At 41.0% G+C, this 21,372-nt stretch overlaps 1 protein-coding gene across 1 annotated transcript in view; it reads right to left on the bottom strand.

Annotated features, from left to right (window-relative positions):
- Positions 1-21,372, bottom strand: part of CACNA2D3 (calcium voltage-gated channel auxiliary subunit alpha2delta 3) — a 1,513,414-nt gene that overhangs the window by 261,934 nt on the left and 1,230,108 nt on the right. The window contains exon 18 of the mRNA XM_007937248.2: positions 6,633-6,716. Within this exon, the coding sequence (XP_007935439.1) occupies positions 6,633-6,716 (84 nt within the window). The remainder of the gene's footprint in view (positions 1-6,632; positions 6,717-21,372) is intronic.

The following is a 21,372-nucleotide window of genomic DNA, read 5'->3' as shown; positions in this document are numbered from 1 at the left end:
GTCACAGCCAGCTACCCAGAGGGACCGAGTAGTTGAACCTGTGGGCTTGGGACCATAGTCACAGGGGACATCAAGCTCAATTGTCATAACATACTATACAAAACATTGTTCCACCTCCTACTTTGGCGAGTGGCGACTGGGATCTTAAAAGCTACCAAGCTGCCATGTAGATGCAACGATGGGTCTCTCCTCGTCAAGAGCAAAGAAGAAAGAAGAAAACTAAAATTCTTGGAAACAATCAGTCCTAGCAACTGGTACACCATCCAATCTGTAACCTATACAACTATGAGACCAGAAGAACTAGATGGTGCCTGGCTATCACTGTCATCCACTTGGAAGGGATGTAGGAGATCTTGGATAGAGAGGGAGAACAATGTGGAACAAAACTCAAAATCATTTGGAGGAAAAAAAAAAAAAAAAAAAGGTGAGGATCAGGTTTGCTGGTCCAATAGAGCCTGGTGGACCGCTGAGGCTATGGCCCCTAGCTGCCCTTCAGGTCTGGAATTGAACCCACACCTGTGGTTTCCAGTCAAACAATGTACAGGCATGTGAGTTAAACATTTACCTCAAGTAGACACACGCCCTGGAGAGAACAATCATGGGAGAAGGAAGGGCTGCTTATACACAGGGAGACAGCTCAGGGCTCAGGAGAATATGGAGGGATGGTCACTGGGAAGAGGTAACTATGGCGAGGAAGTATGACGGGCTGTTGCATTGTGGTAAACTGTGGTCAATGACATGAGACAAAGTTTGTGTGAGCTGCTGTATGAAAAGTGAATTTGCTCTGTAAATCTTCACCCAAATCACAATAAATAAAAAATAAAAAAATAAAAATAAAAAAACTATATACTGTGCAAAAATAAACAAATAGTTATTACATCAAACCCCCCCAAAAAAGTTTGCTGCATTAGCTCTAGAATATATATGGATGTTCCCATAGCACAGATAAGTATGTATGTAGAAATATCCATCTGCCAAACTTATATATGATCGTGAGTATATTCCCTTTTGCCTAGACATACCTGACTATTTAGTCTGTCTATCTTTGTATCCACTTGTAGTTTAATGTTTGTTATTACTTGTAATGCAGTATTATGTATGTAAAAGTGTTTATCTTGTTGTCTGTACTTCTTGTGCACCTCTCTGTTTCCTCCTTTTCCTTAGTGTTATTGTGTTGGTCACTCACTTTTGTTGTATCCTCTTTCCCTTCACCCACATCAATACTTGTCTCTTACCTCTGCAGCAATTCTCCCTCCCCTCCTCTCCTATCCCTGGTAACCAATAATGAAAATTTAATTCCATATGTAAACCTTGCTTTGACTTTTTGCAATAGTAGACTAATACAATATTTGCTCTTCTATGATTGACTTATTTCACTCAGCATAATGTCCTCTAAGTGCATCCATGTTATGAGGGGTTCTGTGGATTCTACATTATTCTTTAGTTGTTGCACCATATGGTAGAATGTGAGGTAGTCATTAAAAATTACATTTCCAGATGTTCAACTTAACACACAGTCAAACAAAGGCAAATTAAAACATTAATGATGTACCCTCCTCCTTTCTCCCCCCGCCCCATCAGATTGCCAAACATCTGCAAGTGTGATGATACAGTGTTGTTAAAACAATGTGGTCCATCAAATAAAAGGTAAAACCCTCTCAAGCTGAAAATAGTAATCTGGTAGCAATGATCAGAGTCCCAGATCTCTAGGAACCACTGTCTTTCCCCTGAGCCCTGTGTATTCAGTTCAGATGGGCTTCCCCATAGCTTCTGATTACTCTATCTCTCTTGTCTGCAGCCCAGAAGCTAGAACAACTTCACTGACCTGCTCAAAGCATCCACTGTACTGACAACCATATTATAGCTAGTGACCACACTTCCAGTTCCATTATGAATCTACTATTCTTACCTCCCTGGGTTAGAGCTCATTAAAGAAGATTTCCCCTGGAGATCCATTAATCACCATAGCTTTTGTATATAATTGTATAATAATAGCTCACTCTTCTAATAGTGGCTTGATACCCACATCAGAGTGTAAGCCTCACCTCCCCAACATGCACATCCAAGTCCCTAATGACATATGATCCTGGCCAAGCAGAGAGATTAAAGGGGAAGGAAGATACAAGGGATAAACAAGTCTGTCATTCAACCAAAGAAGCATTCAACCAATATATAGAAAACAGATTGGGGCCTGGGCACCTATACAGAAAAATCCTTTCTCCATGATTTGGTCTAGGCTCTTAGGGTAGGTTGTACTTGGTTTGAGGGTCTAGGGCTCAAGGATGTTCTGGAGAGACACTGGAGAAGGTTTAAAGAAGAACAACTAAAAGCCAGAGACCCAAGAAATATGCCCCAGGAGAGACTTTTGGAGCTCTGAGGAAATTTTCCATTTGAGTCATCACTGTTAAGAAAAGATGCGAGTTGAATGGAGCGTTGTAGAAAAAGAGCTTACACTGCAACAGAAAGAATATTGGTTGAACTTGAGGTAGATTCTGATGAGGTAATATTCGGAAGAATACCATGTGCAGCTACCATGTACAAAGCATTCTTCTCCTATAATGTAACCTTTCTGGGAGGATAACACTTACTATCAAGCACTTAGAGATGTCAAGGAAGCTGGAGATTCTGTTCTAAGGCACACCATTGGGGCCAAGAGCAGGACTTGAAACAGGACTGCTTGGGTTGGAATAAACCAGCATGCCCTTTGACATCAATACTTTCTGCCTCAGATTCCTTATCTATAAAGCAAGAAAAGCAGTAACACCTGCTTTAAAGGACAGATGGGAGAAATACAGGTGTTTATTATGTATTAATTATGTCCTCCCAAAATATGTGTTGTCAATCTTAACCCCTATACCTGAGGCTATAAATCCAGTGTCTTTGTTATGTTAATGAGGCAGGATTATTGTAGGGTAGATCTTGAGTCAATTTCTTTTGAGATATAGAAGAGATTAAACAAGGAAGCTAAATAGCAGAGTTGGGGGAAGAGAGAGCCAAGCCACATGAAGATTGCCAAGGACCAGAAGCTTAGAAGACATGAGAACCTTCCTCCAGAGCCAACAGAGAAAGTCTACCCTAGAGCTGGCACCCTGCATTTGGATGTCTAGACTCCTAAACTGTGAGAAAATAAATTTGTTTGTTAAAGTTATCCACTTGTGGTATTTGTTATAGCAGAACTAGATAATTAAGACAGATTCATCCATATGCAGCACTTAGAACAATACTGGAGCATAGAGGGAGTTCAATATACAGTAGTTAATCCCACTTACATTCATTTTATTCTGTTTATAATCATATTTACTATAGCAAGCTTGGGAAAGACTAAAAGGTAATAAGAAGGAAACAAAACCAAAACCAAATTCACTGCCATCCAGTCAATTCTGACTCAAAGCAACCCCTCTTTGGGTTTCTGAGGTGGTTATCTCTATGGAAGTAGATTGCCCAATCTTCCTTCCAAGGAGTGGCTGATGGGTTTGAACTGTCAGGCTTTGTCATCCTCAATATCTTCAGTCATCTCTGGGAATTTATAACTGAAGAATAAACACTATTTTTTTTTTTTTTTAAAGATATTTTTTCCTTCTGCAGTGATCTATCCTGGTGATTCCAACTGAGCTATGCAGCTCTCAAGGTCCTATTCTGGCTCATGGATTCCCCACAGAACTTTCCTCCTTGATGCATTGCTGATATGATGCCTAACTTTTCCCAGAGCCTGAGCCAGAGGTCTTTAAGTGGTTTCTATTTTTTTTTTTCTTATTTTAATTTTACTTTGCATATGTTTTAACAGTGTAAGTTAGCTCACACCATTTTTGGAAGCACACAGGGTATATGTTATAAATGTGGTCATTAAACTCAACAAGAGTCTAGTTGTAGTTCCAGAAAGCTCTCTCCAGCTCAGGAGACTCATGGTGCTTCATTCGCAGTGTAATTTGCTCACTTGGTCTTTCTCAGATCTTAATCTAAATAAATCCTGCCCTCTGATATTTTCATGGAAACCTCCATTATCAGCATACAGACCTGTGGGATTTTGTGCAGACATCATTCACAAAGATGCTTTCTACAGACTCCAGAATTATCTGGCCAGTAGGATGCAAATTCCCTAGGAGAGAAATGGTGGCTTGGGTTTTCCTAAGCCAAACATGTTGACTATGAAAGCAAGTCTCCTTTCAAACCTACCCTACTCCCTAGGCTCCCAACAGACCAAAATTGAAGATAAAACCAGAGACCAATTTATAAAGAACAAAATCAGTGAACTCGCGTGTGATGTGGGAAATCTGAGGGTGTATACCATGAACCCGGTCCTGTGAGTTTGACAAAGATGAAGAAAGAATCAGCATATAAGGCTAGGAAATCCAATGCCCTACAGCTCCGATGAGAAAAGATGAAAACTCAAGGTAATAAAAAGCACTTCCCAAAGCATTATTAGTAAAAGGAGATATTAGTGCACTGAAAATTAACCTGGGCACAGGTGATGACTAGAGTGAGCTGAGTAATAACTCTCTTGAAGTGGAGTGCAAAGGAGAGAGTGTCAGCCTAGCGTTAACTAATTGAGGCTGTGCTTTAAACTTGCCACCTATATTAATGAAATGGAAACAATAGAAGGATGGAGAAGCACAATAAAGAACAAGCTTAAAGTCTCTGGGAAAGAAAAAAAAAAAGTCCAGTGACATCAAAACAAACAAAAGATAAAGCCACAGATAAAGTGAAGATGGAAGAGAAAGGGAAACAATGGAATGATGGAATGTGCTCTTTTAAAGACACATGAGACAATTAAGCAACTGGAAGTGCAGGAGACACTCATTAATGAGAACATCACCCAGGGATTGATAACAATGATGAGAATAACTCCACTAAGAGCTATTGCTCACAGAATTCTCCCCATAGCCACATAATAATGTAAGTACATTTACATCTTTCAATATATTAATGCATTTAAATCTCTTTTGAGGTATTAGCTCTATGAGGTAGGTACTGTTAGTGTCATTTTCATTTTACTGGGGGGAAAAAACTGAAAAAACAAAACCTAGGTGCAGACGAGTTAATTGCTTATCCGACGAACAGCCATCCAACAGCAAATGTGAGATTTGAAGTTAAACTCTTCATGACTGCTCTATGTTGACACTTGATACGAACAAGTTTCAAAGGTAGAGCTATGTATGGTATGTATATATGGTGCAGTACAACCAAAAGAACCTCACAGGAATCCTGGGGACAATATTTAAAGGTGAAGATACAAAGCTCTACCATATTACTAGGGAGCTCTGGCAGCATAGTAGCTAAGGCACTTGACTGCTGACCAGAAGGCTGGTGATTCAAACCTACCAGCCACTCCTCGGAAGGAAGATGGGGCAATCTACTTCCGTAATGATACTGCCTCGGAAACCCAAGGAGGGGTCGCTATGAGTTGGGCCTGACTCAACGGCACATAACAACAACAACAACAACCATATTACTGGTACGTGGGGAAGATGGTGAGGATGAGGAAGCTGCTTTTATTAAATGGCAAAATTATTTTCTCTAAACTTGGATTTAAAAAGACTCAGTATACATGAAGAAAAAAATAGGTTAACTTTCTAAAACAGATATGACTCTTGCCTTTTACAAGCAAGGAAGAGAATCAGAGTTGGCCCAAGGAGCAGAGGCTGTGAAGAGAAGAAAAACTGCCGTAAGAGAGCCGTGATGTTGGCCACATTTCTGGAAGGCACGAGAGCCCAGTCTGAGAATTTCAACTGGAGCCACTCAAAATCCCATTGGAAAGCAGGAAAGAATGAGGGATGGAAACAAGGCTAACGCGACAGATGGTGAAACTTAAGAAAGTACCCCAGACAAATCTGGAAGGGTGCAGGCAGAGGAACGTGACTTTGGCGCAAAGGTATCATAAGAAGAACTTCAGAGCGAGGACCCAGACAGAAACACCTGGGAAGTTACGATGTAATTAGGGACTGTCTGCCGGGATTCACACAAAGGCTGCCATGTCTAACAAATCTGATTTATTGAGGAAGTAACAAAAAGATCTAATGGGGTTTAAGTTGTGGACATAAGGAAAGCTTCTGATACAGTGCAGTGAGAAGGCTGAACCTGTGTGGTAAATAAGTGTGGGGTGTTGTGCAATGCAGCTTGAGAGAGGAGTGCAGATGGGGAGGATGGAAACAAGGCCAAGGAGAAATGGTGGGAAGTGCCTGCAAAGCACTGGACTGCTCTCTGAAAATATAAGCCATGCTGGTGACAGGTGAACGCTGTAGGCTGAGAAACCTGACTGTTTGGCCTCCACATTGTGCTGACTTTGCAGGAACCCAAGCCTCCTGCTGTCTGGGCAGCTCCACTGAGACTGCTGAATCCACTGATGGCACTGAGAAGGCAAGTAGGCCAATCACCTGCAGGGGTAACCAGGATCTGCCAGGGGACCGTTTTAGCAGACTATGTAAAGCAGGCGGGTGGCCAGTCTGTCTGTAACAGGTCCAGCTGGCAGGAGAGTTATAAAACCCCAAAGGCAGTAAAAGGGCCCATTGTCTCCACGTTCCTCTGGTAGGAAGGTATCCCCTTGGTGGGCTCTTAGCCAGCTCCTGGGACAGTCTCCAGGTACAGAGGGGGATACAACGGAGTTCTCCATTAAGTCTTGACAACAAATCACTTACCACGTCATCTCTGTCTTCCCACTCGACCTCAGAGAGGTCAACACTACTATAGTTAGGTTTCCTTCGCTTTTTTCCTTCTTCATACTAATAGGAAGAGAGAAAGAAAAAGAAAGAAAGAAAAAAATCTATGAAATCATCAGCCACAGCAGTATTTATCCTTGTAGGTCCTGTTTTGCGAGATGGGCACTGGGAAGGGACAGACTTCAACGAGAAGCTCAACAGTGTAGCAGTTTGAGGTTATAACAGCAGGAAAGCTAAGGTCAGATACCTTATAAACATTTGCTCTGAGCTGGGGGGAGAAGGGGTAAAAATCAACCCTTTGTTTGATATGAATTTATCTAGTGGATTCTTTGGTTCAAAAAACACCAGTTGCAAAGCATTTTTTTTTTTTTTTTCCTCCCTTAGGTTGTATTTGTATAGGTGTAGGGGAGAGCTTTTTCTTCTCCTCTCTTCATAAGCTTCTAAAACCCACTCCGTTGTGACACTGGGAATGGCTTCTTATATACATTTACCAAAAATATAGTGCCATTCCCCTTAAGCTTTATAGTTCCCCCACCTCCTTTCTCCAATCTATACCATATTTCATGCCTAGAAAGCAATAGCACTGATTTCTACAGTCAGGTTCAACACCCCCTTCCCCCATCTCTGGGTAATATTTTGTCAGATGCACATTCTATTTCCTATAACACTGGTCACAGCGGTATTAAACTAAGCACTGCTGTTTTACCCAGAGATGTGGGCATTGGGGATCACTGCCAGAGTTAATCGCCCAAATTAGGGCATCTTGTCTGGAAAAGCTGATGAGTGCATTAATAACTGGAGAAGCGGTTTTAGGATTTTTTTTCCCACTTAATCACTGGCGTTAGTCACCCTGGAAGCCTACCATTCTACTGACAGGATGTTCATGAGTCTCAAGGCCTTTAATGTTGGTTGTTGGGTGTTTATAATGTAGGAAAGTCTGCCCTCTACTGCAGGCTAAAGATAAGCAACCCCTTTGCAAGTTCATGAGATATGGTTAATAAAAACCCACTGCCATTGAGTCAATTCTCACTCTTAGTGACCCTGTAAGATAAAACAGAACTGCCCCATAGGGTTTCCATGGTTGTAAATCTTTATGGAAGCAGACTATCACATCTTTCCCTCAGAGAGTACGTGGTTGGTTCAAACTGCTGACATTTTGGTTAGCAGCAGAATGCTTTAATGGATGTACCACGACAACAACTTATATTAAATAGCACCTTGCAAAAAAAAAAAAAAAAGACACATATCTTTTTTCTTTTTTTTTTTGTCATTAGATTGATCTTTTGATTTAATTGGTAAGATTCTAAGAGAGGTGCATTGTCAGTCTAAGTGTTTGATGATTCCAAATCACAGGTGTTGGTTATTGTTTGTCCGAAGGTACACTTGGTATGAAAGAGAACACCCCGGATGATACATTGAACCAGACAGTTCCAAACTGGTCCTGAGTGGTAGCTAGATGGGAGACACCAGATGGGGAGAGCTTGGGTAGCTGTGGGACCAAACAGGGCCAAGGGTTTGCCTGAAGCTTTCCTCCATGCTGTCGGCTGCATTTCAGAAACTCCACGCCATCTGGGAGAAGCCCCCTCCCTGAAAGACAGCCCTTCCTTTAAGCCTCTGATAACCCCAACCTCCACCCCAGTCAACATGCTTGTACCCCTCCTCTCTTAGGTTTCCAATTAACAGACCTTCACGGTCAGTTTTATGGTATCAGATCCACTCCAGATGAAGAGAAAGGGAAGTGGTTCCCTCAGAAGCTGCTGTAAATGATAACAGATTAGCAGTTGGATCCTGTTATGGAAAGTTAGCATGTGCAGGGAAGCATGGGCCCTTGTGAGAGCCAGTGTTGGGCCAAGCAGGAGGAACAGAAACGAGGTCACAGGAATGGTTGGCATCTTGCAGAGAGGAAGAGTGATGGGGGAGGGGGCATGTGATGCTGAGACTCAAGATTGCCTGAGCAGCCAGAGCCAGAGCCAGGACAGTCATTCCTGGGCCTCTGTTATAGTTGTTGGGTGCCATGTAGTCAATTCCAACTCATGGTAACCCCATGCAGCAGAGCAGAACTTCCCTACAGGGTTTTCTTGGATGTAATGGTTACAGAAGGACATCGTCAGGTCTTTCTGCTGCAGAATAGCTAAGTGGGTTTGAATCACCAACCTTTCAGTCAGCAGACACAAGAATTTAACTATTATGCCACAGGGATCCTTTCCAATGGTCCCCAAAATTCACTTTACTAAGAACCATTACTGAGAACTACTATACACCCCAGAAGTCCCTGCAGCCCAGCTCCCGATGTTTAAAGGCAGAACTTTCACAATTTGTTGGGTAGCATAGTGCTAGGTCTAAACTCAGTTTTTGGAGGATGTCCTTTTGGTCATCCGAAAGTAATCCTTTATTCATTTATTCAATATAAATTTATCAGATACCTACTAAATGCAAGGCATGAGCGGTATATAGTCAATGAAACAGTGCTTCACTCTTTCTCAAGGACTAGCATGCAGTTTATCACCTTCATTCTCCTTCTGTGAGTTAATTTATGGCACATTGTACACAGCAGAAAACGAGCTCTCACAAGTTAAATTCAGGAACTCCATGCCATTGGTGGTACAATGGCTAAGTGCTTGGCTACTAACCGAAAAGTTGGCAACTGGAACCCATCCAGAGGGTCTGCAGGAAAAAAGGCCTGGTCATCTATTCCCACAAACATTACAGCCTAGAAGGTCCTATAGAGTAGTCCTACACTGTTCCATTGGGTCACCATAAATCTGAATAGACTCAATGGCACCTAAAAACAACAGTTAAATACCCAATAAAGTAGCAAGGTCAATAAGTCCATAAAGCCAGGATGGAGAAGAATACTTCTACCCACCACTATCCTCTGCCCAAATTTTTATCACTGAGATTTGTGTTATTTCAATGACTATTAAAGAAATTGAACAAAAGCCCAAGGTATAGAGAACTAAAGGTTCCTTCATACACAAAGAAAAAGTGCCCATAATTTTGTTAGACATAGAAGACTATGGTGGCTCTGCCACTGGGCAAGGTACCCACCTGCTCCAAGCTTCCTTTCTCTGGTTTGTAAAATGGAGGAACTAGTAATACTTCCATAGTTAAGTTAGGTTGAGAGGGGGCTATATGTAAAAAAAAAAAAAAAAAACAACGGCAAGTACAAAACCAATTCTTCATACACAGCTAGCACGATTCCAGAAAGTCATGAAATTTGGGGGGAAGACACAAGTCCTTGTATACATTTGGCTAATACCACATTTCCTTGAAATGAAGGAGACATATTCAATAATTTTGCAGGTGACTGTTCTAAAAATTGTTGGGTGGCAGGAGATACTTGGTGAAGATTATGGTGTCAGTTACAATCATGTCTCCTCTGAATACATTATTTACAAGTTGGGACTTAGATTCTCCTGTCAGAAAAATTGGTATTTGTGCTGTAAGAACCCAAGTCCTTTTATATATAGCATTTAGCAAAAGTGGAATTAGCAGAGAATCCTTAAATTCTGACCATTCCTAGAGGTCTTTCTTCATTTTTTGGTAACCACCCAAGAAAACAGTACACTATACCAAAAACATTTAAGAAACTTGGAGAGATTCAACAGTGAGGGAAGGAAAGATTTCCCAACATATTTGTGCATGAGCCACCATATTCCAGCAATTTCATACAATTTAATTTCATTGAAAAGAATGGGAAGGGGTTGAGGATATTCCTTCTGGAATTTCATTTTAGGAATGCTTCTCCATAATGTTTGCTTAACTGAATATAGATCCATTTGGGATCTTATTGATTCAGTGAGCTCCTTAAGAACATAAACAGGGATGTAGCAGACTGAATTATTGGGGTGAAAAAAGAAAAAGTCAGTGGGCTGCTGCACAGATAACACAGGTTGAGGGCTATGAACATTGTGTTTGTTGTCAGCTGCCATCAAATTGGCCCTCAACTCATGAGGACCCCATGCACAATGGAACAAAATGCCATGAGACATACGGCTAGGAATTGGACCCAGGTCTCCAGCATGGAAGGTGAAAATTGCACCAATGAACCCCAAATGTCAGTACCAAAACAATTCAAACCAAGTCAGTTGCCATCGGGTCTATTCTGATTCATGTTAAACTCCTGTGTTGCAAATAAAGCTGTGCTACATAGGGTTTTCAAGGTTGTGAGCTTTTAGAAGTAGACAGCAAGTTCTTTCTTATGACGAGCCTCTGGATTGGTTAAAACCTCAAACCTTGTGGTTAGTATTCGAGAGTTTAATTGTTGACACCACCCAGGGACTCCAAACTTCAGCTCACTAACCTCACTCCACTTTTATCTTTATCTCCATTAGAGAAGCACATTAGAAAGCTAGAGATTAGAGCTCCATTAGGAAGACGTGTGTGTGATGGGCCTCTGTGCTGTGTACTGCTACCACCCATTCCTCACATCTTCCAGAGTGATCGCCCCTAGTTTTCTTGTAGGAAGCCCTTGCTGTTCACTCTCAGTAAATGTGGTTCTAGTGAAGGCAGGATCAGCCTGGGCTGAGTGGTGGGCGTGTGATTTAGACACACGAAGGAGGTCCGTATCTCTCTAAGCCACAGCGATAGGCTCAGGCTGGGTACATCATCCACACCAAATCCAAGTAAGACTCTATTCTGGATTTATCTAGAAAAGGGGGCTCTCTTTCTCTGGTACTGCTAAAGTGTGAGCCTAGAGTTTTGTTTTTGGTGGCTGTCTATACCTTCCTGAGAATGAAACTTGTGCAGAAAAAAGATAAAATGAGAGAGTCCAGAAAACATGATATGAGCTCCTAGATTGAGCTGGTATGAAACCTGGAAATCCCTGGATGTTTTATGCACTAACACCTTTTCTCCACATTACCTGTCTTCTCTTTTATAATTTTTTTTTTTCTTTTTTTAAAAAAAAAAGCTGGCTTGGGTTTCAATCATAAGTAGTTAACAGAGTTCCAACTTATATATTCAGTGCTTTTATCTGTTTCTTTTTCTTTAAAAGTAAGTAGTTTCAAAATACTTTTAAAAGACTCACAAACTGTGGTACCTTAATGATTATTTAGGGACATGTGATTTACTAAGTATTTCACTGCTAATCAAGATACACTACTGCATTTGAGCACAGCTGACCTTCTCTACCTGCTTTCCCCAAGAGTACATGCATGAGGCCACAGAATAAGAGAGTGACAGAAAAAAAAAAAATTAAACTCTCAGATCTCTGAATTCCAGGCCCGATCTCCCCTCTCCCTGCAGTTTTGACCTGGGAGAAATCCCAGGTCGACCAGCTTCCTCTTCTGCTGCGTGAGGATCTCATTACTGGGGCTGAAGCATCGTATATGGCATTTGTTAGTGTATCTATAATCTGTAACTTCCTTTGAAAATGTGATTAACGAATTGCAAACAGTTTCCAAAGGTTTATAAACAGATACTTTGAGAGCCACAGGTAGGTTTGTCCTTTTTGGTGCCTGGTTTATGAAAAAAACATGTGGGGGAGAATTTAATAAGGAAAGATATTCTGTGCTATGAAATACTTTGAGGTGGAGTTTCAAATAAAGGCCAGATGTGGGGAACACACAAACAAGCCTGTGGCCTAGCAGGATGGGACAAGAAGGCACCCATCTGAAGAGCAAGCCGGAATTGTCCAGAGGCATGCTATGAGGGCCAGAACACTCCCTGCAGTATCTGACTGTCTGGATCTAAGTGCCCTTTTCCATTACCTGCAGATAGGCTTTTGCAGCACAATGGGATGGGCTGAGGTGACAGTCATGCTGGGTTTTTTTTTTTTTTTTCAAGTTTTTGCTTTTTGTAAGTTTTTTTGGGGAAGGACCAAAGGAAACCAACTACACACATCTATGCAGCCTCTGTGGAACAAATATTGTGTGTGTTAATAACTGATAAATGGTACATGCTGCTAAATGCTGCCAACCGGAAGGAAGGAGATGGGGGTGGGAGGCCAACAACTGGAAAGGAAGAAACCTTGCTCAGAGCTAATGCCATCTGGAAAAGGGGCCTGGCACAGGCCGAGAGCCAGTAATTGTCTGGGCAGATGTTTCTCTCCTGAGGCAACTGTGGTCCTCAGCTGGTGAACACCTTTGCCACCTCTGCCAAGGCCTTGAGTCTTCTCTTCTTGCAGAGATGAAGGGATACTTCTAGGAGGAAGGAGGTCTTCTTTCCTCCATATGTAAGACAGTAGGGGAAAATGGCTGTTGTGAACTTCATTCCTTCACTCACTCATCCATTCATTTCTTCACTCACGAATCCAAAAATGCTGTTGGACACTGAATATTTACCAGGTACCAGCCACTCCTCAGAAGGAAGATTAGGCAATCTACTTCCATAGAGATACTGCCTTGGAAAACCAAGGAGGGGTTGCTATGAGTCAAATTGACTTGACAGCAGTGGCTTTTTTTTAATGCATTTTATTGAAATATAATTTATTTACAGTGAAATACACAAAACTAAAGTGACATGGGTCAATGCATTTTTTTTTTTTGCAGTGTTCCCTCCCCTCCCCTCCCCTCCCACCCCAGCAACCAACAAAGAAAGTTTCCCTGCATATATAAACCTTTCTTTGACACTCCACAACAACGAACTAATACTATATTTGTCCTTCTGTGACTGACTTATTTCACTCAGCATAATGTCTTCCAAGTTGATCCATGTTATGCAGTGTTTTGCAGACTCTACATTATTCTTTAGTGCTGCATAGCATTCCATTATGTGTATGTACCATAGTTTGGTCATCCACTCTTCTGCTATAAATCTTAGAGATAAGTCCCTTGCCAGATATGTAATTATTGGCAAATATGTATTTGTTGCTATCATTTTTGTTATATGCTTTTTCGCGGTGTCGATTTATCTGTTCGACACAATTTTATATGCTGAGCTTGTTTTGTTTATGAATCATGTTATTACATCCTTCATTGCTATTGTTTTAGTATTTGCTGATTATTTATGCTGGTCCTCTTTTTTATTTTGATGTGAAGGTTTATCATTTTTCTTTGGGGTTACTCTGTGATTTATAGGTTTCTTCCCAAGTTTAGAACAGTCCGTTCTATCTTATAGTTGTCTTGACTTCCTGACCATCTAGAAGTTCTGTAACAACATAGTTTTTTCCCTCTTTTTGGTTTGTAGCTGTGCTCATTTGTCAATCGATGTCTCTGGTTCCCTGTTTACAATCTTGTAGGCTTATTTATTTTGTATACTTCCATAGTTGGGTTGGTTTCTGGGTTATATCACCATGTGTGTTAATCATCAGTTGTTGTTGGCTGTTGTTGCTTCTCTGTCCAAAGAACTCCCTTTAGCATCTCTTGTAAGGTTGGTCTGGTTTTAACAAATTCCCTTAATTTCTGCTTATCTGGAAATGTCCTAATTTCACCATCAGATTTGAGGGACAATTTTGCTGGGTACATAATTCTTGGTTGGAAACTTTTCTCCTTCATAATTTTATATATACCATCCCATTGTCTTCTCGCCTGCATGGTTTCTGTCGAGAAATCTGAGGTTAGTCTTATTGCTTGCCGCTTGTAGCTAACTTTTCGTTTTTCCCATACTGCTCTCATGATTCTCTTTGTCTTTGGTTATAGTAAGTTTGATGATGATATGTCTGGGTGATTTTCTTTTGGGGTCTATCCTGTTTGGGGTTTGTTAGACATCCTGAAGGGATATATTCTCATTTTTCATCATACCAGGAAAATTCTCTTCCAACAGCTCTTCAACAATTTTCTCTGTGATTTTTATTCACCTCTTTCTGTTCCAGAATTCCAATTACATGTAGGTTATTCCTTTTGATGGTATCCCATATGAACTTTAGGCTTTCTTCATTTTGTTTTGATCTTTTTTCTGATTTATCCCTTGCCAAAGAAGTGTTCAGGTATTTGCCTTTGATCTCCTTAATTCTGTCTTCCATTGATTCAATTCTGCTCCTTTGCCCATTCAGGGTCTTATCTATTTCTGAAAATTTAATGTTAATCTTCTGGATTTCTGTGTGTAGATTTTGTATCATTTCTAATTTTTCATTTATTTTGTCATTTTGTTCTTGTATTGTCTTTTGAAATTGTTCTAGGGTTTTCTCTGTGTTTTCCTCAATTTTGTCAGTGTTTTCCTTGATCTGTCTCTCAATTCATTGAAGATACCTAAATACAATTCTTTTGAATTCCTTATCAGGGAGTTCCAATGCTGCGTCTTCCTCAGGGATGTGTTTTGGGTCTGTATCTTGGTCCCTTGTTTCTCCTGCTTTATCTTGCTTCTTTGTGTGGACTGTGATGCTCTGTTGTCTCCGAGGCATTGTGATGTTTTGTGTTTATAATTAATTGGTGATTGTATGTTGGAGTGACTTGCCCTTGCAAGTCTTTGTTCTATTTGTATGTTATGTACATAAGCAGAGTACTGTGCTCCTCTATTCACTAGTTGAGAGCACTTATACACTCACAACCTGTCTCCTTTCCTGTTGTCAGACTCTTATATGTCCCTGCCAACCTTGGCAAACAGAGCCTATTCTTAGGTCCCTGGAATCCGAATGAGAATGCTCTCTCTTTAAAATCCAAAATGGTTGCCACTTGTAAAGATTCAAAATGGCTGTGCTCTTGGTCACTTTATATCCAAAATGGCCACTGCTTGTAAACAATCAAATTGGCTGTGCCCTCAGGATAACAGAAAGTCAACAGCTCAGGTTGTCTCCCTCTTTGCTGTTTTCCTTCCTAGTCATAGGCCACCAGCACAGTTGTCCCTGCAGCCCTTGGAGACCAGGGCTGATCTTCAGGTCAATTCTCAGGTCCCAACACCACTTGGAAATACTGAGGCTGTTGGTTCTGTCAGAGTAGGTGACAGTCTGCAGCTCCAACTGTCTCTGTACTCACTGTTTTCATTCAGGTTTTTTCATTAGTTGGTGCCTAATCCACTTCTGTATAGTTCCTTTCAAAGTTCAGGGCTCCAGGATTATCTTCTGTATCTCTGTCAATTGGTTTCTCTTTTCTTTGTTGAAGAGGGTCTGTGTCATTTGTCTGCCTATTCCTCCATTTTACTGAAAGTATGACAGCAATGGATTTTGGTTTTGATTTTTTAAGCCTGATAAATAAGGAGCTCTAGTGGTATAGAGGTTAAGGCATTTGTCTGCTAACCAAAATTCAGTAGTTCAAACCTACCAGCTGCTCTGCAGAAGAAAGATGAGGCAGTCTGCTTCCATGAAGATTTACAGCCTTGAAAACCCAAAGGGAGTCTCTATGAATCAGAACTGACATGAAGGCTATAAATATATATATATATGTATGTGTGTGTGTGTGTTTGTGTGTGTGTGTGTGTGTGTACACATTTATTTATTTATTTGGTAAGCCTGATAAATAAGACTTGAAGCACTTACTGATGAAGATCAAACACTTCAGCCTTCAGTGTGGATTACATCTCCACGTAAAGAAAACAAAACTCCTTACAACTGCACTAATAAGCAACATCTTGACAAATGGTAAAAAGATTGAAGTTGTCAAGAATTTAATTTTACTTGGATCTACAATCAACACCCATGGAATCAGCAGTCAAGAACTCAGACATCGTATTGAACTGAGCAAACTTGTTGCAAAAATACTTCTTTTAAGTGTTTAAGAGCAAAGATGTCACTTTTAAGACTCAGGTGCACCAGGCTGAAGCCATGGTATCTTCAATAGCTTCATACGCATACAAGACGTGGGAAGTGAATAAGGAAGACCACCGACGAACTGATGCTTTTAATTTGTGGTATTGGCAAAGATTATTAAAGGTATTGTTGTTCTGCTAGAAGAAAGAGCAAATCTGTCTTGGAAGTATAGCCAGAACGTTCTTTAGAAGCAAAAGCGGCCATGCTTCATCTCTCATACTATTACACTATCAGAAGGGGCCATTCCCTGTAGAAGGATATCATGCTGGGTAAAGCAGGGGTCATCTGAAAAGAGTAAGACCCTTAACAAGATGGACTGAAACAGTGGATGCAACAATGGGCTCAAGCATAGCAACGACTGTGAAGATGGTACAGGACCAGGCAGTGTTTTGTTCTTTTATACACAGGGTCATTGTGAATCAAAACTGACTAGATGGCACCCAACAACAACGAGCCAGGCCTGGGCAAGCATTGGGAAAGCATGGTAAAGCCATTGTGAGAAGGAAAATCTCCTACCCTCAAGAAGCCATCACAACTTACCACCACAGAGTGTGATTCCATAAAGAAGAGTCATTTAGTAGAATGGTTAAAAGTGAGGGCCTTGGAGTCAGACTCAGATATTCTAATCAGGACTCCACCTACATGCTGTGTGTTCCAGGGCTCTTGTGTCCTCTGAGCTTCATTTTGATCACCCAGAAGATGGAGGCAACAACACTCTGCTCATGGAGCTATGGTAAGAAGCAAATGAGTATATATATATGGTTGCACAAAGTCTAGCATGTTGCTGTTGTTGTAAGTTGCCATCAAGTCAGTTCCAAATCATGGTGATTTTAATTATAACAGTTCCATGCCTTCTTCATGATTGTTGGTATGCACAAGTCCATTCTTGAGATTATTCTGTAAATCCATCTCATGGAGGGTTTCCCTCATTTTGCTGGCCCGCTATTTTCCCAAACAAGATGTCCTTTACCAGCTTTTTTTGTCTTTTCCGATGACGTAAGCAAGTCAAAGTTTCACCATCCTTGCTTTTAAGGGACGTTCTGGTTGTTGTTCTTCTAAGACTAACTTGTTCATCTCTTTGACAGTCCAAGGTATATTCAGTATTCATCTGTGCTATAAAATATAGGCTAACAAATATGACTTGAAAAAATGCACACTCAGCCAATACACCTATTCCTTACTTATTGACTATCTTGCTATCTGACATCTCCCACTTATGACCATAGTAAAAAAAAACAAAACAAAACAAAAAACAGCCACTATTTAACTTTTGCACATTAGCAACATACGTCTGGCAGTAAAGACTGCTGAGGTGTGAGGTGAAAGTAACGCTGGCTGTGATGGTTAAGGTTATGTATCAACTTGGCTGGGCCATGATTCTCAGTGGTTTGGCAGTTATGTCATTTGCCAGTTACAGAATGACATAATTAGGTTAATTATGGAATGATGCAATTTGGCAGTTATGTAATGACGTAGTCATCATCCATTTTTGTGATATGATGTCATCCTCCATTTTTGCATAATGCCAATTTTTGCATAATGACCTGGTCTTTTGGACCTATCCATGTCAGTGAGGAGTGGATGTACTCTTAAATGATGATATCATTACTGACTTATAGATGTGGTAGTCCCTTGCCTTACAGCGCTCACTGCTGGAGAGCAAGCTCATGGAATAAAATTATTTTTGACAGAATCACTGATTATTAATAACTCTACTCATTTAAAGAGGCACTTCCCACCTGGCTGAGTGGCTGATTCTTCTCAAGGTCAAGTGAAGTGTCTCAAACAAGGATATGGTGTGGTGGTGGACTGTTGGCCAGGCAAGTCTTTGACAGTGTGATGGTCTCCTCCCTCAGAAGCTAACAGTTTGATCGCATCTTACCAGTTGCAAATAAAGGTCTCTGACTATGACATCTTGTCCAGTCTCAGAAGTGGTCTTATGGAAAGGGAGTCCCAGTCATCTGTCTACTGGGGATGAGTGGCAGAAGCCATGAGGGCCACAATCGAAACGGTTCAAATGCTTGTTGTTTTTCATATTCCACCCCACCCCCTACCCAGTTATCAGTGTAACCATTGCTCACTACAGAAAACTTGAAAAATAATGAAAAATGGAAAAAATGGAAAAAAAAAAAATTAGCCATACTCCCACAATGCAGAGATGCCCACCCACGGGTAAGCACTTCAGTTCCCAAAGTTCATTGTTCCTCCAGCAAGGAATTTATAAAATGTAACAACCAATCTGTTCAGCTTTCCAAGTGACTGCCTTTAGCAGCAAAAAATAAAAGCAAATATTCTCTGTTGGCCAGCTTTCTCTTTCCTTCTTACATTCTTCTTGAAGGTTGATACTTCTTGTGCCAGGCATTGGGTTAAGTGCTATACATAATCTCGTTTAATTCCCACAACTCCATGTGCGAAGTAATAATTTCACAGATGAGAAAATGTGGAGCTCAGGGGTGGGAGTAGGGTGAAGGAGGTCACTTGGTGACATGGATAATAAGCAAGAAGACTGAGATTCAAGTTGACACCCAAGTTGGTGTCGTTCCTGAGCTTCTGATCTGCACTGCTCCTCTGCCTGCCTCCCATGAGGTTGCTTCCTCTTCACTAACTCAGACCCTTAGGGCGAATGCAGCTGCTAATGGGATTGTAGATAAACCCAAGGCCACTGAGTTGATTCCAATTCATAGCTACCCCATAGGATGGAGCAAAACTGCCCCATAGGGTTTCCAAGGCTGTAAATCTTTACAGAAGTAGAATGCCTCATCTTCTTCTGGGGCAATGGCTGGTGGCTTTGAACCACTGACCTTCTGGTTAGCAGCCAAATGCCTTAACCACTGCACCAACAGAGCTCCTGTACTCCATGTAGTAAGTACATAAATGGCTGCAGAATCATGTGGGAAGTCAAATCCAACCAGCTAGTCATAGCTCTGTTAACAGCCAACTCATTTGGGCTGCCCTGGAACTTGACTTGATGGCCAATGATACAAGAATCAGTTTAGATTAAAAAGAACTAGCATATACTATGGGCAAAATAACATGCTACATGCTCAGCACAAACCAGCAAAACAAGTTGTCGTGGAATCAATTCTGACTCACGAGAAACCCATGGGCATCAGAGTAGAACTGTGCTTCATAGGGTTTTCAATGGCAGGTTTTTCAGAAGCAGACCACCAGTTCTTTCTTCAGAGGTGCCTCTGGGTGGATTTGAACCACTGATTTTACGGTTAGCAGCTCAGTGTGTTAAGCATTTGCATCACCCAGAGACACCTGCACTATATATCTTATTCAATTGAACCAATATCCAACTCGGGGCCTCAGAGAAGCCTTGTAGTACCTAGGAAAATCATTTTAGCTAGAATTTCCAAAAATTATCTGGCTCTTTGGTTGTATGACCCCACAATAGCCAAGACTTTTCTAGGTAAGCTTGATAACACATACATATTATGCCAGGAGAAAAATTCCAATCAGACTGTATTGGGAGATGAAGTCCTATGTGTTCATGAAAAGATGAGCAGCCCAGACACACCAGAGAGAAACAGGGTCATGAGGGTGTGTCAAAAACCAGCACAAAAGAAGGTGGGAGAGAGGCAGCAGGGCATGTCAAGACAATAAGCCTTTTCCTTTTTCTAAAAGGTACTGTGCTCTTATTAATTGATGTTTTTAAGTGTCTGGAAGATGAAAAGTTCTACATGCTCTCTTAGTGTTATTACAAAACCCTTTTGATCACTGTAAAACTAAAACAGCTTTGGTATTTTTTAAAAAAACAACAATTAACAAGGCGCTTTGAAAACACGAATGACCTTTATTTTAATCAGTAGCCTCAGAGCGGAGGGCCCAGCTGAGTAGCTGTTAGTTACCCATACTGTGTGTGGGGAGGACGTTGGTGACCTACCCCATCGTTTTTGTAGGTCAAATACGGTTTAGTACCCCATGGCTGGATTTAAACCCACATTTTCAAAAAGCTAGTCTGTCTTGTAAGAGCCAGCAAGTCATAAAAATTGTAATGGTGCCGAGCAATTGGGGTGGGAAGAACCATTGTGTGAGTAAAAGGACAGAGAATGGGAACCTTTGAGGGCAGGAAGAAAAGTGGTAGCTCTAAGGCCTGCTGCTCAGACAAGATGGATGGCATGCCAGAGAAGAAATGAGAAAGCATACAGTTCCTACATATGCTACAAAAATACACACCAGCATGTGGGAACATTGACTCTGATAAGCAGAACATTTTTATCCCAAACTTCTTTAAAGCTTCCTGGGCAAAAGTTAAATTCAAGGTGGCCTTCGGAATGAATTTAAAAATAGAGTTTTTTAATAGTTTTTAAAATAGAGTCACATTGAGTTCCTGAGCATGATGGGTATGTGCTATATTCTAAGCAGATTTCATACAAAGATTTCAGATACCACTGAGTGGTGAGCAGGTAATACCTGGAGTAAAAAGAAAGCCTGTGTAATTTGAAAGCATGCCTATGACTCTCCGCAATATTCCTTTCAGCTGCTATTTATATTAAAAGACTCTTGGGGAAGTGGAAACTGTCAGGTTGTTTTGAAGATGAGGTACAATTAGGCACCACAGATCAATTCTCATTTTGCAATCTCAGACACTGCATTTCCTTATTCACTGAAGAGAAATCAGAAAACAGTATAAACCACACTGTAACAAAATGTGGTAGACTTTGAATGAGGCTCCTTCTTATCATTTGCTATAGAATGAGTTCTCTTGGTTGTTGATTATTCTTCCATGAACAGTTATACAGGCCTGTATCCAGTCACCTCCATTTCTAATGCCTATCCCCAGGGCAGTCGCTATGAAGTGGGTGCTTGTCTCACTGAGTCAGGAATGGTGGTCCTAATAGTGAGATCTCTCAGCTCTAAGGATCATATGCCAAATGATTGGTAGGGCAGGAAGCTGGCAGTGAATTTGCAAGTGAAGTACATTAAATAGAGGGACTAAGCAAAGAGGGAAAGGAATCCTTCATTCCAAGTCAACTGCTACTGCCTTTGATTCTGGTTTATATCTTTAATAGGACCAACCCACTTCAGATTCCAGAGTCGTGAATCAAGTCCACACACACACGCGCGTGTAAATGTGTGTGATTTATTTTA

This window comes from Orycteropus afer, unplaced genomic scaffold, assembly GCF_000298275.1.
Source record: "Orycteropus afer afer isolate SDZICR_OR568_19922 unplaced genomic scaffold, OryAfe1.0 scaffold00041, whole genome shotgun sequence".
Lineage (NCBI taxonomy): Eukaryota > Metazoa > Chordata > Mammalia > Tubulidentata > Orycteropodidae > Orycteropus > Orycteropus afer.
The sequence above is the reverse complement of the archived record's forward strand: the minus strand, read 5'-3'. Positions and strand labels throughout refer to the sequence as shown.